Here is a 21,968-nt window from a genome sequence, read left to right on the forward strand (position 1 = left end):
TGTCCAGCTCTTCTAGAGTAACTGACTGTCTACTGGAATCTCCTCCATGCTCTTGAGACTATGCTGGGAGACACATCAAACCTTCTGGCAATGGCACACATTGATGTGCCATCCTGGAGGAGTTGGAATGCCTGTGCAACCTCTATAGGGTCCAGGTATCACCTCATGCTACCAGTAGTGACACTAACCCTAGCCAAATGCAAAACTAGTGAAAAACTAATCAGAAAAGATGAGTAGAGAAAACAATTCCTGGGGCCTCCACATGTAAAACCATTGAGGTTATCTCATTGTTGCCCATCTATTGCTCCTGTTGTTAATTTCATTAACACCAAAGCAGTGGAAACTGATTAACAACCCCCTCTGCTGCTTAACTGACCAGATCAATATCCCTGGAGTTTATTTGACTTGATGCTATACTCTAATTAAAAGGGTTCCTTAAATTTTTTTGAGCAGTGTATATAAAATAAGATGTATCTTATATAGGATATTCTTGCTAGAAAATATATTTAGGGAGATTTTACTAAGACTGGGACAGACAGAATCAGGACCATTTGTGCGTGACAACCTATCAGCTTCTAGTTTTTATTTTTAAAGCTTAACTGAAGAAGCTGAAGCTGGAAGGTGAATGGTAACTATGCACAGCTGCTCCAGAATCTGTCTGCTCCAGTTTTAATAAATGCCCCTCGATGTGTGCCTGCCAAAAACCATTAATAATGTAAGTGTATGTAACTTTTTATATGTAACTATTATAATTTACATATACTGTACTTGGTTTCTATTTTAAAAAGCAGAGTATCTGTTATTGTCAGTCAATGAAGTACTTAAACTTCACATCTATGATTGTGCTTGTGGTGTGTGAATTCCCGTTGCAAGTAGTATATATGACAAGACCGTTCTCTGCTGCTGTCTGTCCAGCTGGAAGACTGCCATTGTAGCATTTATATTTTTAGTGAGGACATTCCTCGTACATAGTCTGGCATACTGTGGTCCACAGGGACCTGTTTTTCTCCCAAATTGCTAGATGAAGCACGTGTGTGTTTGCAAAAGGGCAAAACCATTGGCAAGCTGATATACAACACAAATGAATTACAAGCCAATAGTACAAGGGCAAATTTTTAAGCATCTGATAGGTAAATAAAACTCCAATAAGATAAAAAATGAATGGGTATATTTCCTATTTTGTGACAGGTTTACAGAGCTTTCCATACAGAGTCAACCTACTGAAAAAACTGTGCTAAGACAATGTACGTAGCATTTCTGTAAAGTATACATCCAGTCGAAACTTTTTTATGGTTTTGATAGACTTTGGAAGAAACAGAACTTTCTGAAATATCAGGTTTTTATTGCTGTCCAAGTTTGATGGGGGGGGGGGGGGGGGATTCAGTATATTGACATCAATAAAAGCTGACTTAAGTTCTATCACTTTTACTCTTAAAAAAAAAATTGTGTTTTTATTACTGTTGGTGTGCCAAGTAGATAGACCTCCTGTCTTGGTGATCAATGTCACTAGGACAGGAAGTGAGGAAAATCCCCTCCAATATAGACAAAGACAGTGATAAATACCTAAAAGAGGTTCTAAACATTTCTTGAAATGTACATTAAACTTCAAAATGTTGTGAAAATATGTGATGCAGAAAAAAACAAACGCCTGACACCAGATTAAGGCTTGACTGCAGGTTTTGGCCTATTATAAAATCTTAAATATTTTGTATATGTTTGGAAAAAGCAATTAACTTTGTAATTATTTCCCCCTCAACCCCCCCCCCCAATATCTTATCTACAGTGTAATATCACCATTCATCTGTCTTATTGGTATGAGTGAACACTAAAGCTGGGTGCACACCACCAGGCTAAATTTAAAAAAAAAAATCACAGATTCCTGGATGCACGAATCACTCACACTGCGCTATTATATTGTAACAACACTATTTTACTCTGACTTCCTTCCATCAGAATATACTTATCAGTGCTCCAACTATTGGCTGGTTTTCTAGCAGCATCATTTGACAAAAAACTGGTCTAATGATCAGCTTCTGTTGAAAAAAGGGGGTTACACACAGAACAAAAATCAACTGGTTCCTGCTGAACCAGCCGAATTTCATTCCGTGTGTACCCAGCTTAAATGTTTTTTAAAAAAGAATGAAATGACGTTTAAAAAATTTAGGGAAGGTCAATGGTTTAACAGTGACTGATATAGTTTGATATTCTGATATACTTAACAATGTTGCCTCACAACTGCAATATCTGCCCTGGTATTGGTGTTGTGCAGCTTCCCTTCTTCCTGAGTCTTGTAGTAGTGCTGTAAACCATCCTTTCTCAATTTATTTTTTTAACCCAGAGGAACCTTTAAGTTATTTGCAGGTCTGAGGGACCCCTCCCCTCTAAAATTACTTCATCAGGGGTCAGTGGGAGGAGTTTGCCTTACCTTGGTGCCCAGTTTGTGCCATACCACTGACTGCCAAATGACATTGGACCTGAAATAATGCAAGCATCATCAAATGAGAGGTCAATCATGCACAGCCCAAGGAACCCTAGGGTTCAACAGAAATCTGGTTTAGAATAACAGCTCCAAACATTTCTGCAATTAGAAGCCACATTAGCTGCAGGGAAGAGCAAAGTAGATGTTATTCTTAGACCTTGTATCAGCTTCTAGAGGCAGTGTGTGTCGATCCACATTTTGGTGTCATTATTTAGATTGTATTTCACGTGTATGCGTGACAGATGGTAATCTTCTTCCAAACTTTTTTTGCTTGTTTGTGGTCATTGTAAAGTGCTTGCAAGTTATTGTTTCATTACCTGAAGCTTTTTTTTTTTTTTTTTTTTTTGGGGGGGGGGGGGGGCAGTGGTTGAAATGTAACATACTTGGTAAGACACACCACAGACTTCCAGCTCCATGTTGGAATGGTCCTGGTTACCTTTTTGTGCTTTGGACACTAGCCTGGAGCTAATGTTCAAACTCTGGTCTTTGATCCCTGTGATATCTTAAAATGCCATTAATGTGAATCTGTTATGACGACTTCCAAGCCTTGCATTTCCTTGCTTGTTTCCAGTTATTATAAAGGACTCACAAGTTATTGTTTTAATACCCGAAGCTTTTTTGTTTCTTTTCCTTTGGAGACAGTGGTTAGAATACAACAGTGACTGGTAGGTGTGCAATAACAGCACAACTCCCAGCTCCATTTTTGTCTGCCCACAGTTTTTTCTTTTTGCTCTTTGGACACTAGCCTTGAACTTATGTGCAAACTCTGGTTTTTGATCCCTGTGACATTTTACCAAGCCATTATTGTAAGCCTATATCAATTGCCAATTAATGAAAGTATTGAAGAAGCTTTGCAGAAGGCCTCACAAGCTGCCTGTTATTATCAACATAGAGTTGTCCCCAGAGCATTGCTACAGCTCCCAAAAAATGGTATATAAATGACAACTTTCAGAAAAAGAATATTACAAAATGGGACTAATAGGTGGGTAGAACCACCACATTCCAAAACAACTAAGACAAATACTTTGAACTTGTAAAAAAAAAACTTGTAAACGTGTAGGCACTCCTCCATACCACACATGTAACTGTGCACAGACCCTAAAGCCTTGTACACACTACTAGGTTTTTTTAGTTTAACTCAACAGACTGAACAAAAAAAACAGACAGCTCAGGTCAGACTAACCTAACTGTCTGACACTAGTACAGTGATCTCCCCTATTGTATTTTGACATGGGGAAGACACACACCAGAACACCGGTCAGCACTCTCTGCAATTGGCTGAGATTGCTGTTCTGGAGCCAGTCAGCAGACCTTTCTCCTTTATACCCCTTCGACAAAAGCTGGCCAAACGGCCGGCTTTTGTTGGACTGACTGCAGTACACATGGGCTGACCTTTGGCCAATGTGTACTAGGCTTTAGGGTATCTAGTGCAAAACAACAGCATTCTTTGCTTAGTAAGCAGCCAGCAAAGGGTTATTGTAAGAGCACAGAGCCCCAGAAAGGTGGAAATTCTTAGTTTTATGATCTTCCTGGTTCTGCTGTGTGAAAAGCTAAAGATTATTATTTCACAAAAATATTCATATAGTCTTTTGTTTCTGAACTGTTTATTATGATTTTCATTTGTATATATATATATGCAACTGTGTTTAATATATTATTATTTCAGTGTGTTGTTGGTTTTCATTTTTTATAATTATTATTATTGTTATTACTAACACTTTTATTATTGTTAATATTATTATTATTGTTAAAGATTTTCCATCCTACCAGTACTGCCTTTTTTTTTAAAGGAAATGGCTTGTAATATAACTTTTCTTTTATCTTGGAACAGAGCAGAAGAAAAAACTGTATGGTAGAGTTTTAATGTTTTAACGTATTTCTCTCTTCCAGCCTAAGCTTGATTAAAAAAAAAAAAAACAGTAATGACTTAGTTTTGAACTTATTTTTGTATATTAAAAGCAATTACAAGCACTTTTCAATTTCTTTTCAGCAGGCGCAGCCTAATGCAGACTGGCGTATCTCTCAGGCTCAAAGACCCGGACCCAGCGGGTGAGTAGATGCTCATCATTTTGTCATTGTTTCTAAAAAATGGGGGAAGAAGCTAAAGAAAAGAATACAGTGTTCCTGAAAAAGACCCTGTCATTAGACCCCACTTTTTAAATAAAAATCTTACAGTACAAGATGATGATAAACATTTGCTTGCTTCCCCCATTTGTTGTAGCTGTTTTTCACCCATGTTGTCAAATGTGTAAGTTTAATAGGAATCTGACCACTTTCCGGAAGTGTCAATTCTTGTCTATGCCGATCCCTGCTTTTGACCCGCTCCCAGCTTTGGAGGCAGATAGCAGGAATCTGCACAGCTACTTGTTAGCAATCTTTATGATTTTAAGTACAATCAGCAATTTATTATCTGTGCACCCGTAACATAATTACATTAAACTGCCATTTGGAGCAGAGTTTTTAGTGTACAAACAATGTAGAGAAAGCAGAAGCTAAATTTAATATGTGCAGGATGTAAAACGTGTCACTACACTTTCATTTTAAGCCTTTCTGTCCTGCCATCAGATAAATGAGAAGCAGTTTAGTGAAGCTGGCCATACACAGTTAGATTTTTGTTTGAACATTCATAGAAAAATTGTGTGAAAGAGGCCCCTATATCTCTCATGTCTGGACCAAATGCTGCCATTTGTTGCCTATTCAGCAATAAAATACTACTCAAAATATGTTCCTTATTTTTGGAATAGAGTTGGAAATGGTATTTCCTCCCACTTCTTTATTGTAACTGGAACAAATAGTAGTACAGTAAAACCTAAGCCGAGGCTCTGACCCTTTCCCATTCTATTAAATTGTTTTCATATTGTGTTTTAACCCTCTTACGGGTGACTTTCCTTCACTTTCTGTCCCTTTGAACTTCATCCCCATGGCAGGAAGATAGGAAGTCTCCTAACAGGGACACAGAAAGTTAACATTTTTGGTCAGAGTTCCACCTTTAAATAGTAATTCTGAAGATTCTGCATGGTGGTCAGTACATGTCCTTTTTTGTAAGATGTTACCTGGTAACATAAAAAAGGTAACGGTATACTCAAAACCAGTCACTCCGTTTTTTGCTTGGACTTTAGCCAACATGAAGACCTACCTTTACTACTGCTTTTGGAGAACATAATATATCTGAATCTGCAGTCACGGTAGATCTTTCTCAGCTGTATGCAGCTGGCATTTACCACCTACTGGAATTCCATGTGAATATGCAGCAAACCTGGGGCTTGGGTGTTCTTTCACTCCTGTTTCTAGAAATTTGTAAAGAAGCCAGCAAGTCAGAAAATTTTGTTGAACTACCTTATAAACCGTAACTTTGGCTTACAAATGTAACCGTTTAATGCTGGGCATTTGAATCTTTAACTTTAACTTTAATCTTCCTGTCTATCCATCCTATTCCAAAATGTATAGATACAGTAAAACCTTGGATTGCGAGTAACTTTGTCTGTGAGTGTTTTACAAGACAAGCAATTTTTTTTATAAAATGTAACTTGATAAACGAGCGATGTCTTGCAAATTGCAATACGAATAGTACGATATATAGTAGTGCAATTTAAAGCCCGACTTCAACCACTACTTCAGCACTACTTCTGTGAGATTTGTAACAATTTGATATGACTTCAGTTCTACTTCATTGAGAAGGGCTGTCCATGCCACAGGGAGGAACAGTGATGTTATGAACAAAAGTTTAGGGTAGGGCAAATATTCAACTTTTTTCAGGCTGAAGTAGTGCTGATATAGACACAGGTACGATTTGCAGCACGATTTACAATTATAGTCTATGGCAGTGAAATCGTGCTCAAGTCCTGAAAAAATAAAACATGAACTACTTCTCAAATCGCACGACATGAAATCGTACCTTTTATGACACTGCCATAGAAACACATTAGATGCTACTTCAGGTACAATTTGAAGTTGTACCTATGTGACTTGGGGCTAGCAATATGGTTACATTTAATCTAGGTTCACACTGAGGGCAGGTTTGAAATTGTGTGAGTTCAGCTGAACTCGCATGAGTTCAAACCCGCATGTCAGTGCGAGTTCAGGGGCGATTTGACAAACATCTGTGCTGGTTTCTGCACAGATGCCTATTGAAATCACCCCCGAAGTCGCCAAAAGTAGTGCAGAAACTACTTTTGGGAATCGGTGCAGCAAAGTCAGCATTGCGTCGATTCAGGTGGTGCCGTTGCTGGCAATAGGCTCCGATTTGACATGCAATTTGACATGTCAAATCCCATGTCAAATTGGCCCGATGTGAATGGGGGCTTAATGAAAGTACAGCATTTAGTAACTCATATGTTTGATTATTAAAACAGGCACATCCAAATATGCAAGCACAGACCGTCCTCTGCACCACCAGATCTCATCGCTGTCAGTCTGCAATTGTGACCGTGAAGACTACCCTGCAGTAGAGTGATCTGAAATTGAGGCTTGAAGCGCTTGTGGAGTGTAGCATAGAAGGGATGACATTGATGGTGGTGTGGAGGACAGTCTGTGTGGACAGCTTTAGCCCATATGCCTGCATACCTAGATGTGCCTGTTTTAATCATCAACCATGTGAGTTATTAAATGTTGTACCTTCATTAACCCCTTGCTGACCGCCCCACGTACATTTACTGCGGGGTGGCGGCTCCTGTGCGCAGAATCACGTACAGGTAGTTGCTAAATTTTGTACCTTCGTTAAATATAACAATTTTGCTACACTTAGAGGTGCCTCTCTTCTCTTCTTATTTTCTGTAGCTTCTGCTGGATTCTGCTTAATGCATTCCTTATTGACACTTTTTTTTGTGGTTGTGGAACGAATCATCTGAGTTTCCATTATTTATTTTGGAGAGATTTGCTTTGATATACTGTAGGAGTACTTTGGATTACAAGCATGTTTCCAGAATAAATTATGCTCGCAATCCAAGGTTTTACTGTACATGTTTTGCCCAATGAAAAATGTTCAAACTTTGCTTCTTAGCATGAATTAATACAATAGATTAACTGTGGTCACAGCAGTGTCTCTGGAATGTAATGCCTACGTGTTCTCATGTCGGTTTGAATAGATATAAAAAGAAACACGCTAATATTAATAACTTGTTTCTTAATGTCAGTATTTAAACGTGAACACTTTCCACTGAGTATAACCGATATTTCAAGCGCATACATAAAAAAAAGGAATAATGCCATGTCATAAATGCAATTTATAAAGTAAATGATTTTGCTGACTTGCAAAGACAAATTTGCTAGAAAGTTGGCCTGTTCCTCAAAATGTGGGTAACATGCCACATTTCTGTGTAAATGCATCACAGTTTTAGCACAAGTCGTATTAATGCCCTCATAGTTCACATCTGTGAGGCTTGAAATACAGAAATAATAAGTGTATTAAATGACATAAGGAATGCATTATTTATTTTATATGACAAAGTTTTATTATATCTGGGTTGCTGCCAATGTAATGCTGAGTCAGTCAAAAAATAAGGCGAAAATAGGCTGTATAGTGACGTTAGATGTTTATCTTTGTGTTACACTTAACACAGCAGAGAAAATCCTTAGAAAAAAATATTAATAAGAAGCTGAAAAAGTTTTATGTTTTAATAAAATTTCCTATTGGCAAAAAAAAAAAAAAAAAAAGATATATCCAGGGAATCTGACCATAATACTAATAAATAATAACATTCTCCAGGGCATTCAACCACCTTCACTTACTACTGCACCATGCCCGCAACCCCTGTTTTGGGTCTCGTGGTGGTCCAGTTGGGTCCAGTAGCTGCTGCATTTCCCACCCTAGGCTTATACTCGAGCCAATCATTTTTCCCATTTTTTTGTGGTAAAATTAGGGGCCTCGGCTTATATTCGGGTCAGCTTATACTCGAGTATATACGGTAGTTGACCACAACCAGTCATCATTGGTGGCCTTTATATTTTTTTAATGAGAGTGAAAAGCCCCTTTGCAGCCAGAAAATGTTACAATCACTGAACATTTACAATATATAGAATCTCCACCTCCCGTGTTTTTTGGCAGGTCTATGTATTCCACTGGAGAGCACATTTGCTCCCCTTGGACCCAATGACCCACGTCTTTGTGAGAAGACTTTGATCACACATCAAGCCTCCTTATGTTTTTCCTGTGCACAGTGAAGGAGGCTTCTCATAGCAAAAATTCTTCTAAATGATCAAGAATTGAGTATCCTACAACTTCCTCACTGGAACAAAATGGATCACAGCTTCTGTTTACTGTAGTCTGAACAGCTTAAGCTTAGTATAAGCAGAACTACAGTGCCTTGCAAAAGTATTCGGCCCCCTTGAACTTTGCAACCTTTTGCCACATTTCAGGCTTCAAACATAAAGATATAAAACTGTAATTTTTTTTGAAGAATCAACAACAAGTGGGACACAATCATAAAGTGGAACGAAATTTATTGGATATTTCAAACTTTTTTTAACAAATAAAAACATGAAAAATTGGGCCCCCTTAAGTTAATACTTTGTAGCGCCACCTTTTGCTGTGATTACAGCTGTAAGTCGCTTGGGGTATGTCTCTATCAGTTTTGCACATCCAGAGACTTAACTTTTTGCCCATTCCTCCTTGCAAAACAGCTTGAGCTCAGTGAGGTTTGATGGAGAGCGTTTGTGAACAGCAGTTTTCAGTTCTTTCCACAGATTCTCGATTGGATTCAGGTCTGGACTTTGACTTGGCCATTCTAACACCTGGATATGTTAATTTGTGAACCATTCCATTGTAGATTTTGCTTTATGTTTTGGATCATTGTCTTGTTGGAAGACAAATCTCCGTCCCAGTCTCAGGCCTTTTGCAGACTCCATCAGGTTTTCTTCCAGAATGGTCCTGTATTTGGCTCCATCCATCTTTCCATCAATTTTAACCATCTTCCCTGTCCCTGCTGAAGAAAAGCAGGCCCAAACCATGATGCTGCCACCACCATGTTTGACAGTAGGGATGGTATGTTCAGGATGATGAGCTGTGTTGCTTTTACGCCAAACATAACATTTTGCATTGTTGCCAAAAAGTTTGATTTTGGTTTCATCTGACCAGAGCATCTTCTTCCACATGTTTGGTGTGTCTCCCAGATGGCTTGTGGCAAACTTTAAACGACACTTTTTATGGATATCTTTAAGAAATGGCTTTCTTCTTGCCACTCTTCCATAAAGGCCAGATTTGTGCAGTATACGACTGATTGTTGTCCTATGGACAGAGTCTCCCACCTCAGCTGTAGATCTCTGCAGTTCATCCAGAGTGATCATGGGCCTCTTGGCTGCATCTCTGATCAGTCTTCTCCTTGTATGAGCTGAAAGTTTAGAGGGACAGCCAGGTCTTCGTAGATTTGCAGTAGTCTGATACTCCTTCCATTTCAATATTATCACTTGCACAGTGCTCCTTCGGATGTTTAAAGCTTGGGAAATCTTTTTGTATCCAAATCCGGCTTTAAACTTCTCCCCAACAGTATCTTGGACCTGCCTGGTGTGTTCCTTGTTCTTCATGATGCTCTCTGCGCTTTAAACGGACCTCTGAGACTATCACAGTGCAGGTGCATTTATACGGAGACTTGATTACACACAGGTGGATTCTATTTATCATCATTAGTCATTTAGGTCAACATTGGATCCTCACTGAACTTCTGGAGAGAGCTTGCTGCACTGAAAGTAAAGGGGCTAAATCATTTTGCACGCCCAATTTTTCAGTTTTATATTTGTTAAAAAGTTTGAAATATCCAATAAATTTTGTTCCACTTCATGATTGTGCCCCACTTGTTGTTGCTTCTTCAAAAAAAAATTACAGTTTTATATCTTTATATTTGAAGCCTGAAATGTGGAAAAAGGTTGCAAAGTTCAAGGGGGACGAATACTTTCACAAGGCACTGTATATCATGCACATGTCACAATTTCAAACTTATTCTTTGCAAAGTTACCAATTTTTTATGCATTCATACAAAAATGCATGAAACATTTTTGTGAAAAGTTCCAGCTTTTAGTTCTGCAATAATAGTATTTTCGCATTAAATTCACAAATTAGAGAGTTATTTGGAATTGAATGCTGGTTTCATGTTGGTGTTTATTTTCCACTTAATTCTTCATCATTATGTGATACTGATTTGTTTTTTATTTAACAACTTTCATCACCAGGCCTTTTTCTTCCTAGATCTCCTTGGTTCTCAGAGCTTTTTGCTTCAGTTCAGTGATGTAACGCTTATATTACACTTTTTTCACATTTGTTGTCTACCCTAATGTATTATAATACTAATATATGTTTTGAAACATTTTTTATTAGGAATGATAATTAAGAAATTGGAAAAGATTTAAATTTCCCCAACGCATTGTTTGCATAATTTGTGCACCCCCATAAATGTAAGACAAAATATAAGCAACAGAACCTGCTAATTAAAGAAGTATGGGCAAAGCTTATTTGGCTATACTTCTATGAATCAGAGGAGTGCAGTTTGTTCTGCACTCCTGTGACTCATTTTAAGCCGACAGCAGGCTAAATCCCGCTGTCAGCTGGCATCACTTAGCCTGCCCCGGCTGGAGAAAGATCCCAACTGACAGTCACGGCTCTCTTCTTAGTGTAGAGGGGAGAACTGAGCAAACAGCAGTGTTTGATCGCTCAGTTCTCTCTGTAGAAGCAGCAGGGGACACATGCAGGATCAGATTGATGCTGCATCCACCTAGGTGAGTGTAACATTTTTTTTTTCGGAAGCCCATACATCTCTGTTAAAATTATTTTACATTAGTGTGAGTTTTATATAACATAATGGATTAGTAAAGTGAACATATGCCTCTTTCTTTAGGAAAACTTTTTTCCCCTTCTCAACGCTCTTTTGTGATACACACATGGGAAAAAATATGGTTTGCATATATTGTTAACATAACATTAACCACTTAAGCCCCGGAAGATTTTACCCCCTTCCTGACCAGGGGGTATTTTGCGATTCGGCACTGCGTGATTTTAACGGACAATTGCGCGGTCATGCGACGCTGTACCTAAACGAATATGACGTCCTTTTTTTCCCACAAAACAGAGCTTTCTTTTGGTGGTATTTGATCACCTGTGCGATTTTTTGATCATGCGCTATAAACAAAAAAAGAGCATCAATTTTGCAAAAATAACAATATTTTTCACATTTTTTCTATGAAATTCCTCCCAAAAAAATGTAAAAATCAAAATTTTTTAACATTTTAGGCCAATTTGTTTTATGCTACATATTTTTGGTAAAAAAAATTGCAAAAAGCGTATTTTGATTGGTTTGCGCAAAAGTTATTGCGTTTACTAACTAAGGGAAAGATTTTTGTAATTTTTGTTGTTTTTTTTTTCTAACGCGTAATGGCGGCGATCTGTGATTTTTTTTGCGGGGCTGCGACATTGCGGCGGACAGATCGGACCCTTGACTGACATTTTTGACACTTTTGGGGTTACCAGTGACATTACTACAGTAATCAGTGCTATACATATGCACTGTTACTGTAAAATGACACTGGCAGTGAAGGGGTTAACTTTATTTGAGAGGGAGGGGTTGTGTGTGTCCCTAGGGGCATGATTCTAACTGTGATTGGCTGTGGCTTGAGGTGTAGGAACAGTGATCAACATTCCTACATAGTAGAACCGTATGATCACTGTTCTTACACAGGGGAGAATGACAGGTGGCTTGTTTACATCAGCCGCCTGCCTTTCTCCCGCTCTAACGGACGATCGCGAGTGCGCACGCGCGGGGGGGTCCGTGATATATATATATATGTATATATTTATTTATTACACACTGTTGGGTTGATTTACTACGACTGGAGAGTACAAAATCTGGTGCAGCTCTGCATAGAAATCAATGAGCTTCCAGGTTTTTTTTTTGTCAGAGCTGAATTAAGCAAGCTGAAGTTAGATTATTTGAACCCAGGAAATCTAGCTTTTTAATGGCATCCTAGTCTTAGACTGCGTAGGGTTCAATATTAATTTGGCTCACCCTTTGCAGCTACAACTCTTCTGGGAAGGCTGTGCACAAGGTTTAGGAGTCTATGTGAATATTTGACCATTCTTCCAGCATTTGTGAGGTCAGCCACTGATGTGGATGAGAAGGCCTGTCTCACAGTCTCTCGCAGTATATCTGTGTGTATATATATATATATATATATATATATATATATAATCATGGTATGTTTACCTGCTTTGCGCAATAGTTTTGTGCAAAACAGTCCCAAACATCCTCTTCTGCTGTCCCCCACCTGTGCTCTCAGGTTCTCCTCCCTTCTCAGTGCCTCCTTGTGCAGGCTCGAATCTGAGCTGGGCTGCATGGGTCTATTGACACACCCAGAATTGCTCGGCCCCTTGCCTCACGCCCTTCTCAAAGGGTTTGACTGACAGCAGCAGGAGCCAATGGCTCCCACTGCTGCCTATGAATCCTGTGAGGATAGAAAGAGCATCGCTGCAGCCCTTGGGCACACTGCTAGATCTAGATCAGGCTCAGGTATGTATAAGTGGGGAATGCGGGGGAGCTGAACATGCAAAGTTTTTTACCTTAATGCAGAGAATGCATTAGGGTAAAAGAAAAAAAAACAAAAAACCTTTAGCCTTTACAACCATTTTAAGGTAAATCGAATAAGTTGAATATAATCAAGTTTGTCATAGCCAGTGTCCCATTGCTGATATTTGTAAGACTTAAGATCACTACTTATAATTTCTCAAAAATGGACCGTCAGAAAGAAATACGATTTTTACATAAGTTGGTGTATATGTGACAATAACCATAAGTGTATCTCCACTTTTGTTGTCATATTTGAGAAACCCATACTATGTATTTTTTACGTGTTCCCATTCACACTGCATACCTAAGAATGTATTTTATTTTATAAATTTACTTATTAGATTTCTAGTTGTTTTATTGCAGCAGACATATGGGCAGACTACAAGCTACTTATTTAAACTACTAAATTCAAAATGCAACATAAACGGACAAAATGGGGACGGACTGAGGCAAAGTACATTCACATACAATGCAGAACCAAAGCCTTGAGATGTTCAACCCTTTGTTAGGATAGACAATTGATGCAATGTAAACAGGAACATTTAACAAATTTTAAATATGTGTTACTCAAATGTAGCTGCAAAAATTAAAATACACTTTAAAGATGTTTGTAGTAAAGGGGCCCCATTGCAATCCTAGGTTCATTGCCTTTTCTGAGCACTCATTGTACCCCAGTGTTTGAAGAGTTTCCCTAAACACCTGTGTGTAGGTCAAGGAATACCTCTGCAGCCTTTCTCAATCCACATACTTGACATCCCGCTACTTACAATCATGACCTTGATTAGAATCTGTAAAGCTATGAACAAGAAGCTGTGAATGCTAAGAAATGGGTAATAGGTCATATTTTATTGCCTTCTACTGAGGGTCTGTTCACCATTCACCATACACAATTGTCAAATCTGCCTGGGGGTTTCAGTCACCCGTACATGCAGTGCCAGATGACCTCCATTCATTCAGCAGTGAAAGGAACTCAGCTCAAATGGTCACAAATTAAAGTCTATACACACAAATTCCAAAGCTAAGAGATCGCATGAACCTGTTTTCAAAATAACGACCCTTTAGGACAACTACTAAAAGTTTAGTGCTTTGGAGTTAACTGATTAGTCTCTTTTTTTACTAAATTTATAAAATTTTACTGAAGTTAAAGCACCAAGACTTGAGTATATGGTTGACATAGATGTGATCTGGCAGTTAGATACTGAGTGACTGGGAAAGTAAATTTAGTCATGCAGTGATAGGATCTGTGAGTGTACAGTATCTCACAAAAGTGAGTACACCCCTCACTTTTTTGTAAACATTTTATTCTATCTTTTCATGTGACAACACTAAAAGAAATTATACGTTGCTACAATGTAAAGTAGTGAGTGCACAGCTTGTATAACAGTGAAAATTTGCTGTCCCCTCAAAATAACTCAAAACACAGCCATTAATGTCTAAACCGCTGGCAACAAAAGTGAGTACATCCCTAAGTGAAAATGTCCAAATTGAGCCCAATTAGCCATTTTTCCTCCTCCGTGTCATGTGACTCGTTAGTGTTACAAGGTCTCAGGAGTGAATGGGGAGCAGGTGTGTTAAATTTGGTGTTATTGCTCTCACTCTCTCATACTGATCACTGGAAGTTCAACATGGCACCTCATGGCTAAGAACTCTCTGAGGATCTGAAAAAAGAATTGTTGCTCTACATAAAGATGGCCTAGGCCATAAGAAGATTGCCAAAACCCTGAAACTGAGCTGCAGCACAGTGGCCAAGAGCATACAACAGTTTAACAGGACAGGTTCCACTCAGAACAGGCCTCGCCATGGTTGACCAAAGAAATTGATTGCACATGCTCAGCTTTATATTCAGAGGTTGTCTTTGAGAAATAGATGTATCTGTGGTGCCAGCATTGCTGCAGAGGTTGAAGTGGTGGAGTGTCAGCCTGTCAGTGCTCAGACCACACGCCGCACACTGCATTAGATTGGTCTGTATGGCTGTCGTCTCAGAAGGAAACCTCTTCTGAAGATGATGCACAAGAAAGCCCACAAACAGTTGGCTGAAGACAAGCAGACTAAGGACATGGATTACTGGAACCATGTCCTGTGATCTGATGAGACAAAGTTAAACTTATTTGGTTCAGATGGTGTCAAGCGTGTGTTGTGGCAACCAGGTGAGGAGTACAAAGACAAGTGTGTCTTGCCTACAGCCAAGCATGATGGTGGGAGTGTCATGGTCTGGGGCTGCATGAGTGCTGCCAGCACTGGGGAGCTCATTGAGGGAACCATGAATGCCAACATGTACTGTGACATACTGAAGCAGAGTATGATCCCCTCCCTTCAGAGTCTGGTCTGCAAGGCTGTATTCCAACATGATAACGACCCCCAAACACACCTCCACGATGACCACTGCCTTGCTAAAGAAGTTGAGGGTAAAGGTGATGGACTGGCCAAGCATGTCTTCAGACCTAAACCCTATTGAGCATCTGTGGGGCATCCTCAAACAGAAGGTGGAGGAGCTTAAGGTCTCTAACATCCACCAGCTCCGTGATGTCATCATGGAGGAGTGGAAGAGGACTCCAGTGGCAACCTGTGAAGCTCTGGTGAACTCCATGCTCAAGAGGGTTAAGGCAGTGCTGGAAAATAAGGGTGGCATTACAAAATATTGACACTTTGGGCCCAATTCTGACATTTTAACTTAGGGGTGTATTAACTTTTGTTGCCAGCGATTTAGACATTATTGGCTGTGTGTTGCATTATTTTGAGAGGACAGCAAATTTACAATGTTATACAAGCTGTACACTAATTACTTTACATTGTAGCAAAGTGTCATTTTTTCAGTGTTGTTACATGAAAAGATATAATAAAATATTTACAAAAATGTGAGGGGTGTACTCACTTTTGTGAGATACTGTATGTGGTTACCATATGGGGCATATTCTGTGTATGGACTAATTTATTAAAGATGATGGTTTTATGGTAACCCGAAAAAAAATTAAAAAATAAATATTGGCTAGGATGACAATGGTATAGAATGCAGAAAGAGGAAGAGAGAGAGAATGGGAGATTAGCTTTGCATTACCAGTGGACTCCAGTTCCAGTGATAAGTGTAACCCAAACACTTTATCGCTAAGCTCCTACATGTACCATACATGTTAGTTGGAAGATTTCTTTATCAACGTCCATGGGGAATTTTCTAGCATCAAGGCCATGTGTTGAGTGGATAGTGATGCTGAATTACTAGAGGAGTTGAGAATCTTCTCTAAATTAATTGCAGCTGTTCTCACTTTGAATACTCAATCATGTGGAGATGAAATTAATACTGTATATGGATATTTGCTTTTCACACGATTGGATAGATGAAGTACAATTTACTCACTGTATTAAGTAAATATTTTTAACTCCTTTAGTAAATCAGCCTCACCGAGTCCAAAGACCTGGAAAAGGAAAAACACTAAGCGAGACAACCACTGAAGTGGGATCATAGACATAAGATTTATAAATCATACTTTTTAAAATCTAACATTCCATAACATTCTGGCAAAAGCACTCCACATTTTTTGATGATCCTGCCAGGTCAGCTTTTAATTTCTGCCATGTGTCCTTCACTGTGTCACTAGTCAAGGAAACTTTTCAGGAGACACAGAAATAGACTAGATAAGGCTCTCATGCAGATTCTTCCTAACAGGGTTCAGCAGATCTTGAAACATTTGTCAGTGAATCCCATTTGACAAATTGTGTAAAGTTCAGAGTTAAAGATAATCTATCAATGTCATTTTGGGGGAGTGCACAGCTCCTATTGTGTTGTTTTCTTAGCTGCACAATCTCTTTTTGCTATCCTCTGCCTTGAAGGGAGGTTGGTCTCATACATACAGTATGTAGCTACCGTGTTTCCCCAAAAATAAGCCCGGGTCCTATATTAATTTTGGCAACAAAAGACACAGTAGGGCTTATTTTCAGGGTAGGTCTTATCTCCCTCTCTGCCTGTCAGGAATCCTCTGCGTGAATCTACTAAAAGTGTTTGTAAAATCCTAAAATCCACTCTATTACGGTATTATATCATGTCCACAGTGTGTGTTTCTGTAATCTAATTGTGGGGGGTCACGGTACTGAGTATTATATTATACCGTAATTGTGTAAAATAGCTTCACTACGGCGCTGCTTGGCACTCAGCTGATCTCGCTGCTGTCCTTCTCTTCTCATAGCTGTCAGTGGGGGATCTCAGCCCCTCCCCTCAGTAGTGCTTAGAGAGGGTCACAGAAGCGCCTAGTGGCGCTGTACCAAAGGTATTTCACACAATTATGGTATAATATAATTCTCGGCACCGTGACCCACTCTGAACACTGCAGAGAGGAGGGGCCGAGATCCCCCACTGACAGCTGGGAGAAGAGAAGGAGAGCAGAACAGGAGATCAGCAGAGCGCAGTGCAGCGCTGTACCAAAGGTATTTCACACTATTAGATTACAGAAACACACACTGGACATTATATAAAACAGTAATAAAGTGGATTTTAGGATTTTACAAATACTAAACTAGGTCTTATTTTCAGTGTAGGGCTTATATTGCATTCCTCCCCAAAAATAACAGTAGGTCTTATTTTCTGGGTAGGTCTTATTTTCGGGGAAACACGGTAGTTGTCTGTGTGTGTGTTGCAGGATTGCCAGGCTCATTGCATTCAACTCACTCTGGACCTTAGCAAACACAAACTATATATTTAGCTATATTTAGTTACTCATCATCCACCCTTCTATATTGTAACAAACATTGATTGGCAGACACAAAGCAGTTGTTGTCTTTGTTTCTGAAAGTGATTCATAGATTTGTAACCATGTCAATCTAAACATTTTTGTCATTTGGCAATGTAACAGATGACAGAATTATACTCAGGTCCCCCCACTGTGCTCTTTTACATCATTGGAGCTGGCAAAAAATACACAGGGCTTCTGTTGTTTTTTTTGTGAGATTCAGTCATGATGACATAGGGGGTGGGTATTTGGTTCTGTATGATTGCTTAGGTATATACTGTATAATGTACATGCTTTAATGCATTGCTAGTTGTTGCTGTATATCCCTAAAACTATGGTTTACTTGACTGATATGACATTGCACTAATTAAAGAGTGTATATGTTTGCAATGGAATGCTGGTGACATCTCATTGTTTCAATATGAAGCTATGGGTATTCCTAAGCAGGCTGCATTTGCATGCAGACCATCCTAGGTAATGCCCACACATGATGCTAAACTTACATGATTAAAAGGGTAGGCCAGTTACAATAAGGATGGGATAATGCTGGGTGTCCCTCAAAAAGTGCAGGCTCTATCTGACATGCTGCAGTTCCTAATGTACCCTGTGAGTAAAGCCATCCATACATGGATCAAAATTTAGCCTGTTCAACAGGGACCAGACAAATTTTCGATCCATCTATAGCCAGGAGCTTTTGTACAATCAGCTTGCTGGATGAATGCAGCTCAATCAGCACCCCCGGCTATAGCCGGTGGTGCTGATCAGTGTTATCTGATGGCACAAAGTCTTCCTGCTGTCAGAACATAATAACACCTCGAATGTGTGGATGGGGGAATCAGGTCATTTTTTTTTTTTTCATTTAACCCTCTGGTTGAACAAAAAACCAATGGATTATCTATGGGCTGCTTAAAGTGGTTGTAAAGGCAGAAGTTTTTTTATTTTTATTTTAGTTCATTCTATTCATTAGGATTAAAAGCCTTCTGTGTGCAGCAGCCCCCCTCAGCCCCTCTAATACTTATTTGAGGTCCATCTAGATCCAGCGATGTTGTAGGAGTGTCTCGGCTGCCCGAGATTCTCCCTCCTCATTGGCTGAGACAGCAGTGTGGTGTCATTGGCTCCCACTGCTGTCAATCAAAGTCAACCAGCCAATGAGGAGAGAAAGGGGTGGGTCTGTTTGGGCCACGGCTCCATGTCTGAATGGACACAGGGAGCTGTGACTCAGCTCAGGATCCCCCATAGCAACCAGGACAGGAAGGCACAGGCAGCAATAACATCATGGTCAGACATTTTAACCCTTGCCCAATCTACTAAAAAATATGTTTTTGTTTTTGTCTGTGTCCCTGTTCAAATTACAAAAAAAGTCCAGCTATGTATAAAATGTGAGCTGCCCATTTCTATCAAAGGGACAAAAAGCAAAGAAGGTTTAACTTCAAATGCATAGGTATAATAAACTAAACCTAAAATAATTAAGATAAAATATGCATCTAAAATAGTGTGAGGGAGGAGTTATTATAATGATAGTCTTCCTTTGTTAAACAGAAAATGAATCTGTGTACCAATAAGTTGAATACATATAATTGTCCTGTGGGCAAACGCTATTGTGTATGCAGAATTGCCCATCATCATGTTTTGTTTTCTAAAACATAGTTCAGTAATTATAAGAACAGCTTCATCATTGTTGTGTAGTCCTGTAAATTACAGCCTTACCGCTGATGATCTCTGCTAGTATTTCTGTGGTTTCTTACAATTGCTTTTGTTGCTTAATGGTAATTGTGCTTTGTCATTATAATTTCTTTCAGAGCTCAACCCACAGAAGAAGCTGGAGTATGGCCAAACAACCAGTTTGAAACCGAAAGACTTCAGGCGATGATTCTGGCTTCCGCCAACGGTCAGTGTTCTATAGCAGCATATGGGAGAACAGCATGTTATATTTAATAATTTATATAGGCCTGCTATCTGTCAAATTCAAGCAAAACATTATTGTTAATTTAAAATAATTAAAGGACAGTGGAAGTGTAGCCCGTAGTTGTCAAAATACAGATTAAACTTTTCTGGTGCAGGTAAGACTGCACACAAGGCCACTGTAAGAAATCATGGGGCCTCGTACAGCCTACCGTACATGGCCCCCAACCCCACCCCTGACCCCGCCCACCCACTTAAAAAGTATAGGGGGAGCAGTTGAGGGGAGTAAAAACACACAGCTGAGCCACACATTTTTTACCATACCCCAAACAGAAGTGTAAATGAGGCCTAAAGCCTTTTTCACACGATCGATCTGATTGGGTCCACCTGAAAAACTGACCTTTATTCACCTCTATAGAGGGGCTAATGTCTGTTTACACCCGCCTACATCCGATTCAGTCCGCTTAATAATCGGAAAGGATATCCATCCTGCCTACATCTAGACAGATCGGATCAGGGGGCAGTTGGGTGTAAATGGACAGTGCATCCATTTACACCTGCCCGCACATAGATCAGAGTGGGCTGGGTCTGCGACGATCCTGCATAAACTAAGAGGACATGGAGCTGTCATCTACCTGCTCTGATCAGGGAGGGATCAGCAGATAGATCCCTGCTGAGCAAAGCTGAGTCCACCATGTGTTATAGGGACCTAAGGATGCATTTCACTCTCCTTCCTTAAATAGGCATCATTATTATCATCATGATAATCACATAGTGCAGGTGCTGTGGCTCAAAGCACCTGAACTGTGTGACTATCATCATGATGGCTGCTTCCTGCTGTACAGTTGAACATATGCAACAGTCAAGTCATAGGAAAAGGTGTGTGTATGCAGTGCATCATGACTGTACTGTTCCTGAGACTTCTGCCGGCAATCCCTGTGTGACTGCTGGGCTGGCTGCTGAGTGGATGGACATGAACTGCCTGGTGCCTGCCTTCACTGATCGCTTCCAGTTTCAGTCAGCCTGCCCTGCTGCCCTGAGCCTGCCAGTCTGCCAGTGCTCTTCTTCTGGATGAACTGATGGTCCCTCCCTGCAGTCCAGGGAACATTATTACCACTCTGGAGCCATGGCGGGTAATATATTAGGAGGATGTATACACTGTATATATGTGCTACATGAAGCCTGAAGCTGACGGCTGGCCAGTTCCCTCTGTTAATTGACAGGGCCAAGGCCCCCTACAGGAGGCCCAGTGGCACCCCCTTATTGGTGACTCTGATTACACGATTAACTATTTTACATAAAATGACTTTTTTTCTTCTACCAAATGTTATAGCTCAGTCTACGAGGGTGCAAAGTGGAAACCATACTGTCACTTTCAGTGTATGGTATTATGAATTCAGTACAGAGATCTGTGAACCTTATGTGTTCCTGTATATGGTGTAGGCTTGAATTTCCCATTATGGGGAATAAAGGCGCTGTCGTTATGTCCCACACCATGTTTAGGACCTAGGAATAAAAAAAAATCTGCATCCCCATACTTCCTCTTTTTTAGCTTAATAGCCAACTCAAAGCATTTTTTATAAACAGTCCCACACCTTCTGTTCGTGGGCTACTATCTTGGTGTTTGTTATAATTGTCCTGCTTGATTTCTAGAATGCCCAACCAAAATCACTGTACACCCTGTGGTGAAGAAAAACACTGTTTTGTTTGCAAAATGGTTGCTGGCTAGAGCCTTCAACTGTGACTTTAACTTAATTTTCTGTCCTAATTACAGCTCAAAAGGTTGTCTCCTGTGATGCCCATGCTGCATCACCAACTGTACAACCTGCACAATAATTGTTCCCAACCATAACTAAACCTTTCTGTCCCTGTTGCAGCTCTACAGTAACTACGTTGGTGATCAGATTAGTGTTGCTAAACCATCCCATAATGGCCCCAGGTTATCTGAAAGAGGAGAAAGTGATAAGTGGATTCTTATGTAGGGGTGAATGGCGGTACAAAGAGGAACAGTAAAGAGCACTTACATTGGACCCCTGTTGAAAGCAACGTGTAACACTCAGAAGACAAAAACCCAACTTGTTTAGGTGCTAATGTGTAGTTTTAAAGAAACACCGTACCTTAAAGGTAGCTTTTTTCTGTAGGTGACAAGACTGTTAATACACTTGGATACTCAGCAATGCTTACATCTAAAATATAACGTACTCTGTTTGAGAGTGCACCAACACCAATAGCTGTTTCTATAATAAATCTTGTACTTACTACAGTAGAGGAGTGCCTTATACTGGAGTGCTAAATTGCTCTCAGTGTTAACTTTATACCAAAATG

At 39.7% G+C, this 21,968-nt stretch overlaps 1 protein-coding gene across 50 annotated transcripts in view; it reads left to right on the top strand.

Moving 5' to 3' along the window:
- Positions 1-21,968, top strand: part of LOC309553369 (protocadherin gamma-C5-like) — a 764,755-nt gene that overhangs the window by 735,545 nt on the left and 7,242 nt on the right. For 26 of the 50 annotated variants that reach the window (XM_082254515.1, XM_082254518.1, XM_082254510.1 and 23 more), the window contains exons 2-3: positions 4,470-4,528; positions 19,541-19,629. In XM_082254515.1, coding sequence (XP_082110641.1) covers positions 4,470-4,528; positions 19,541-19,629 — 148 coding nt within the window. The remainder of the gene's footprint in view (positions 1-4,469; positions 4,529-19,540; positions 19,630-21,968) is intronic. The other 24 variants (XM_082254512.1, XM_082254513.1, XM_082254519.1 and 21 more) reach the window with 1 other exon arrangement.

Source organism: Pelophylax lessonae (genome assembly GCF_965119305.1).
Source record: "Pelophylax lessonae genome assembly, chromosome: 4".
Taxonomy (NCBI): Eukaryota; Metazoa; Chordata; class Amphibia; order Anura; family Ranidae; genus Pelophylax; species Pelophylax lessonae.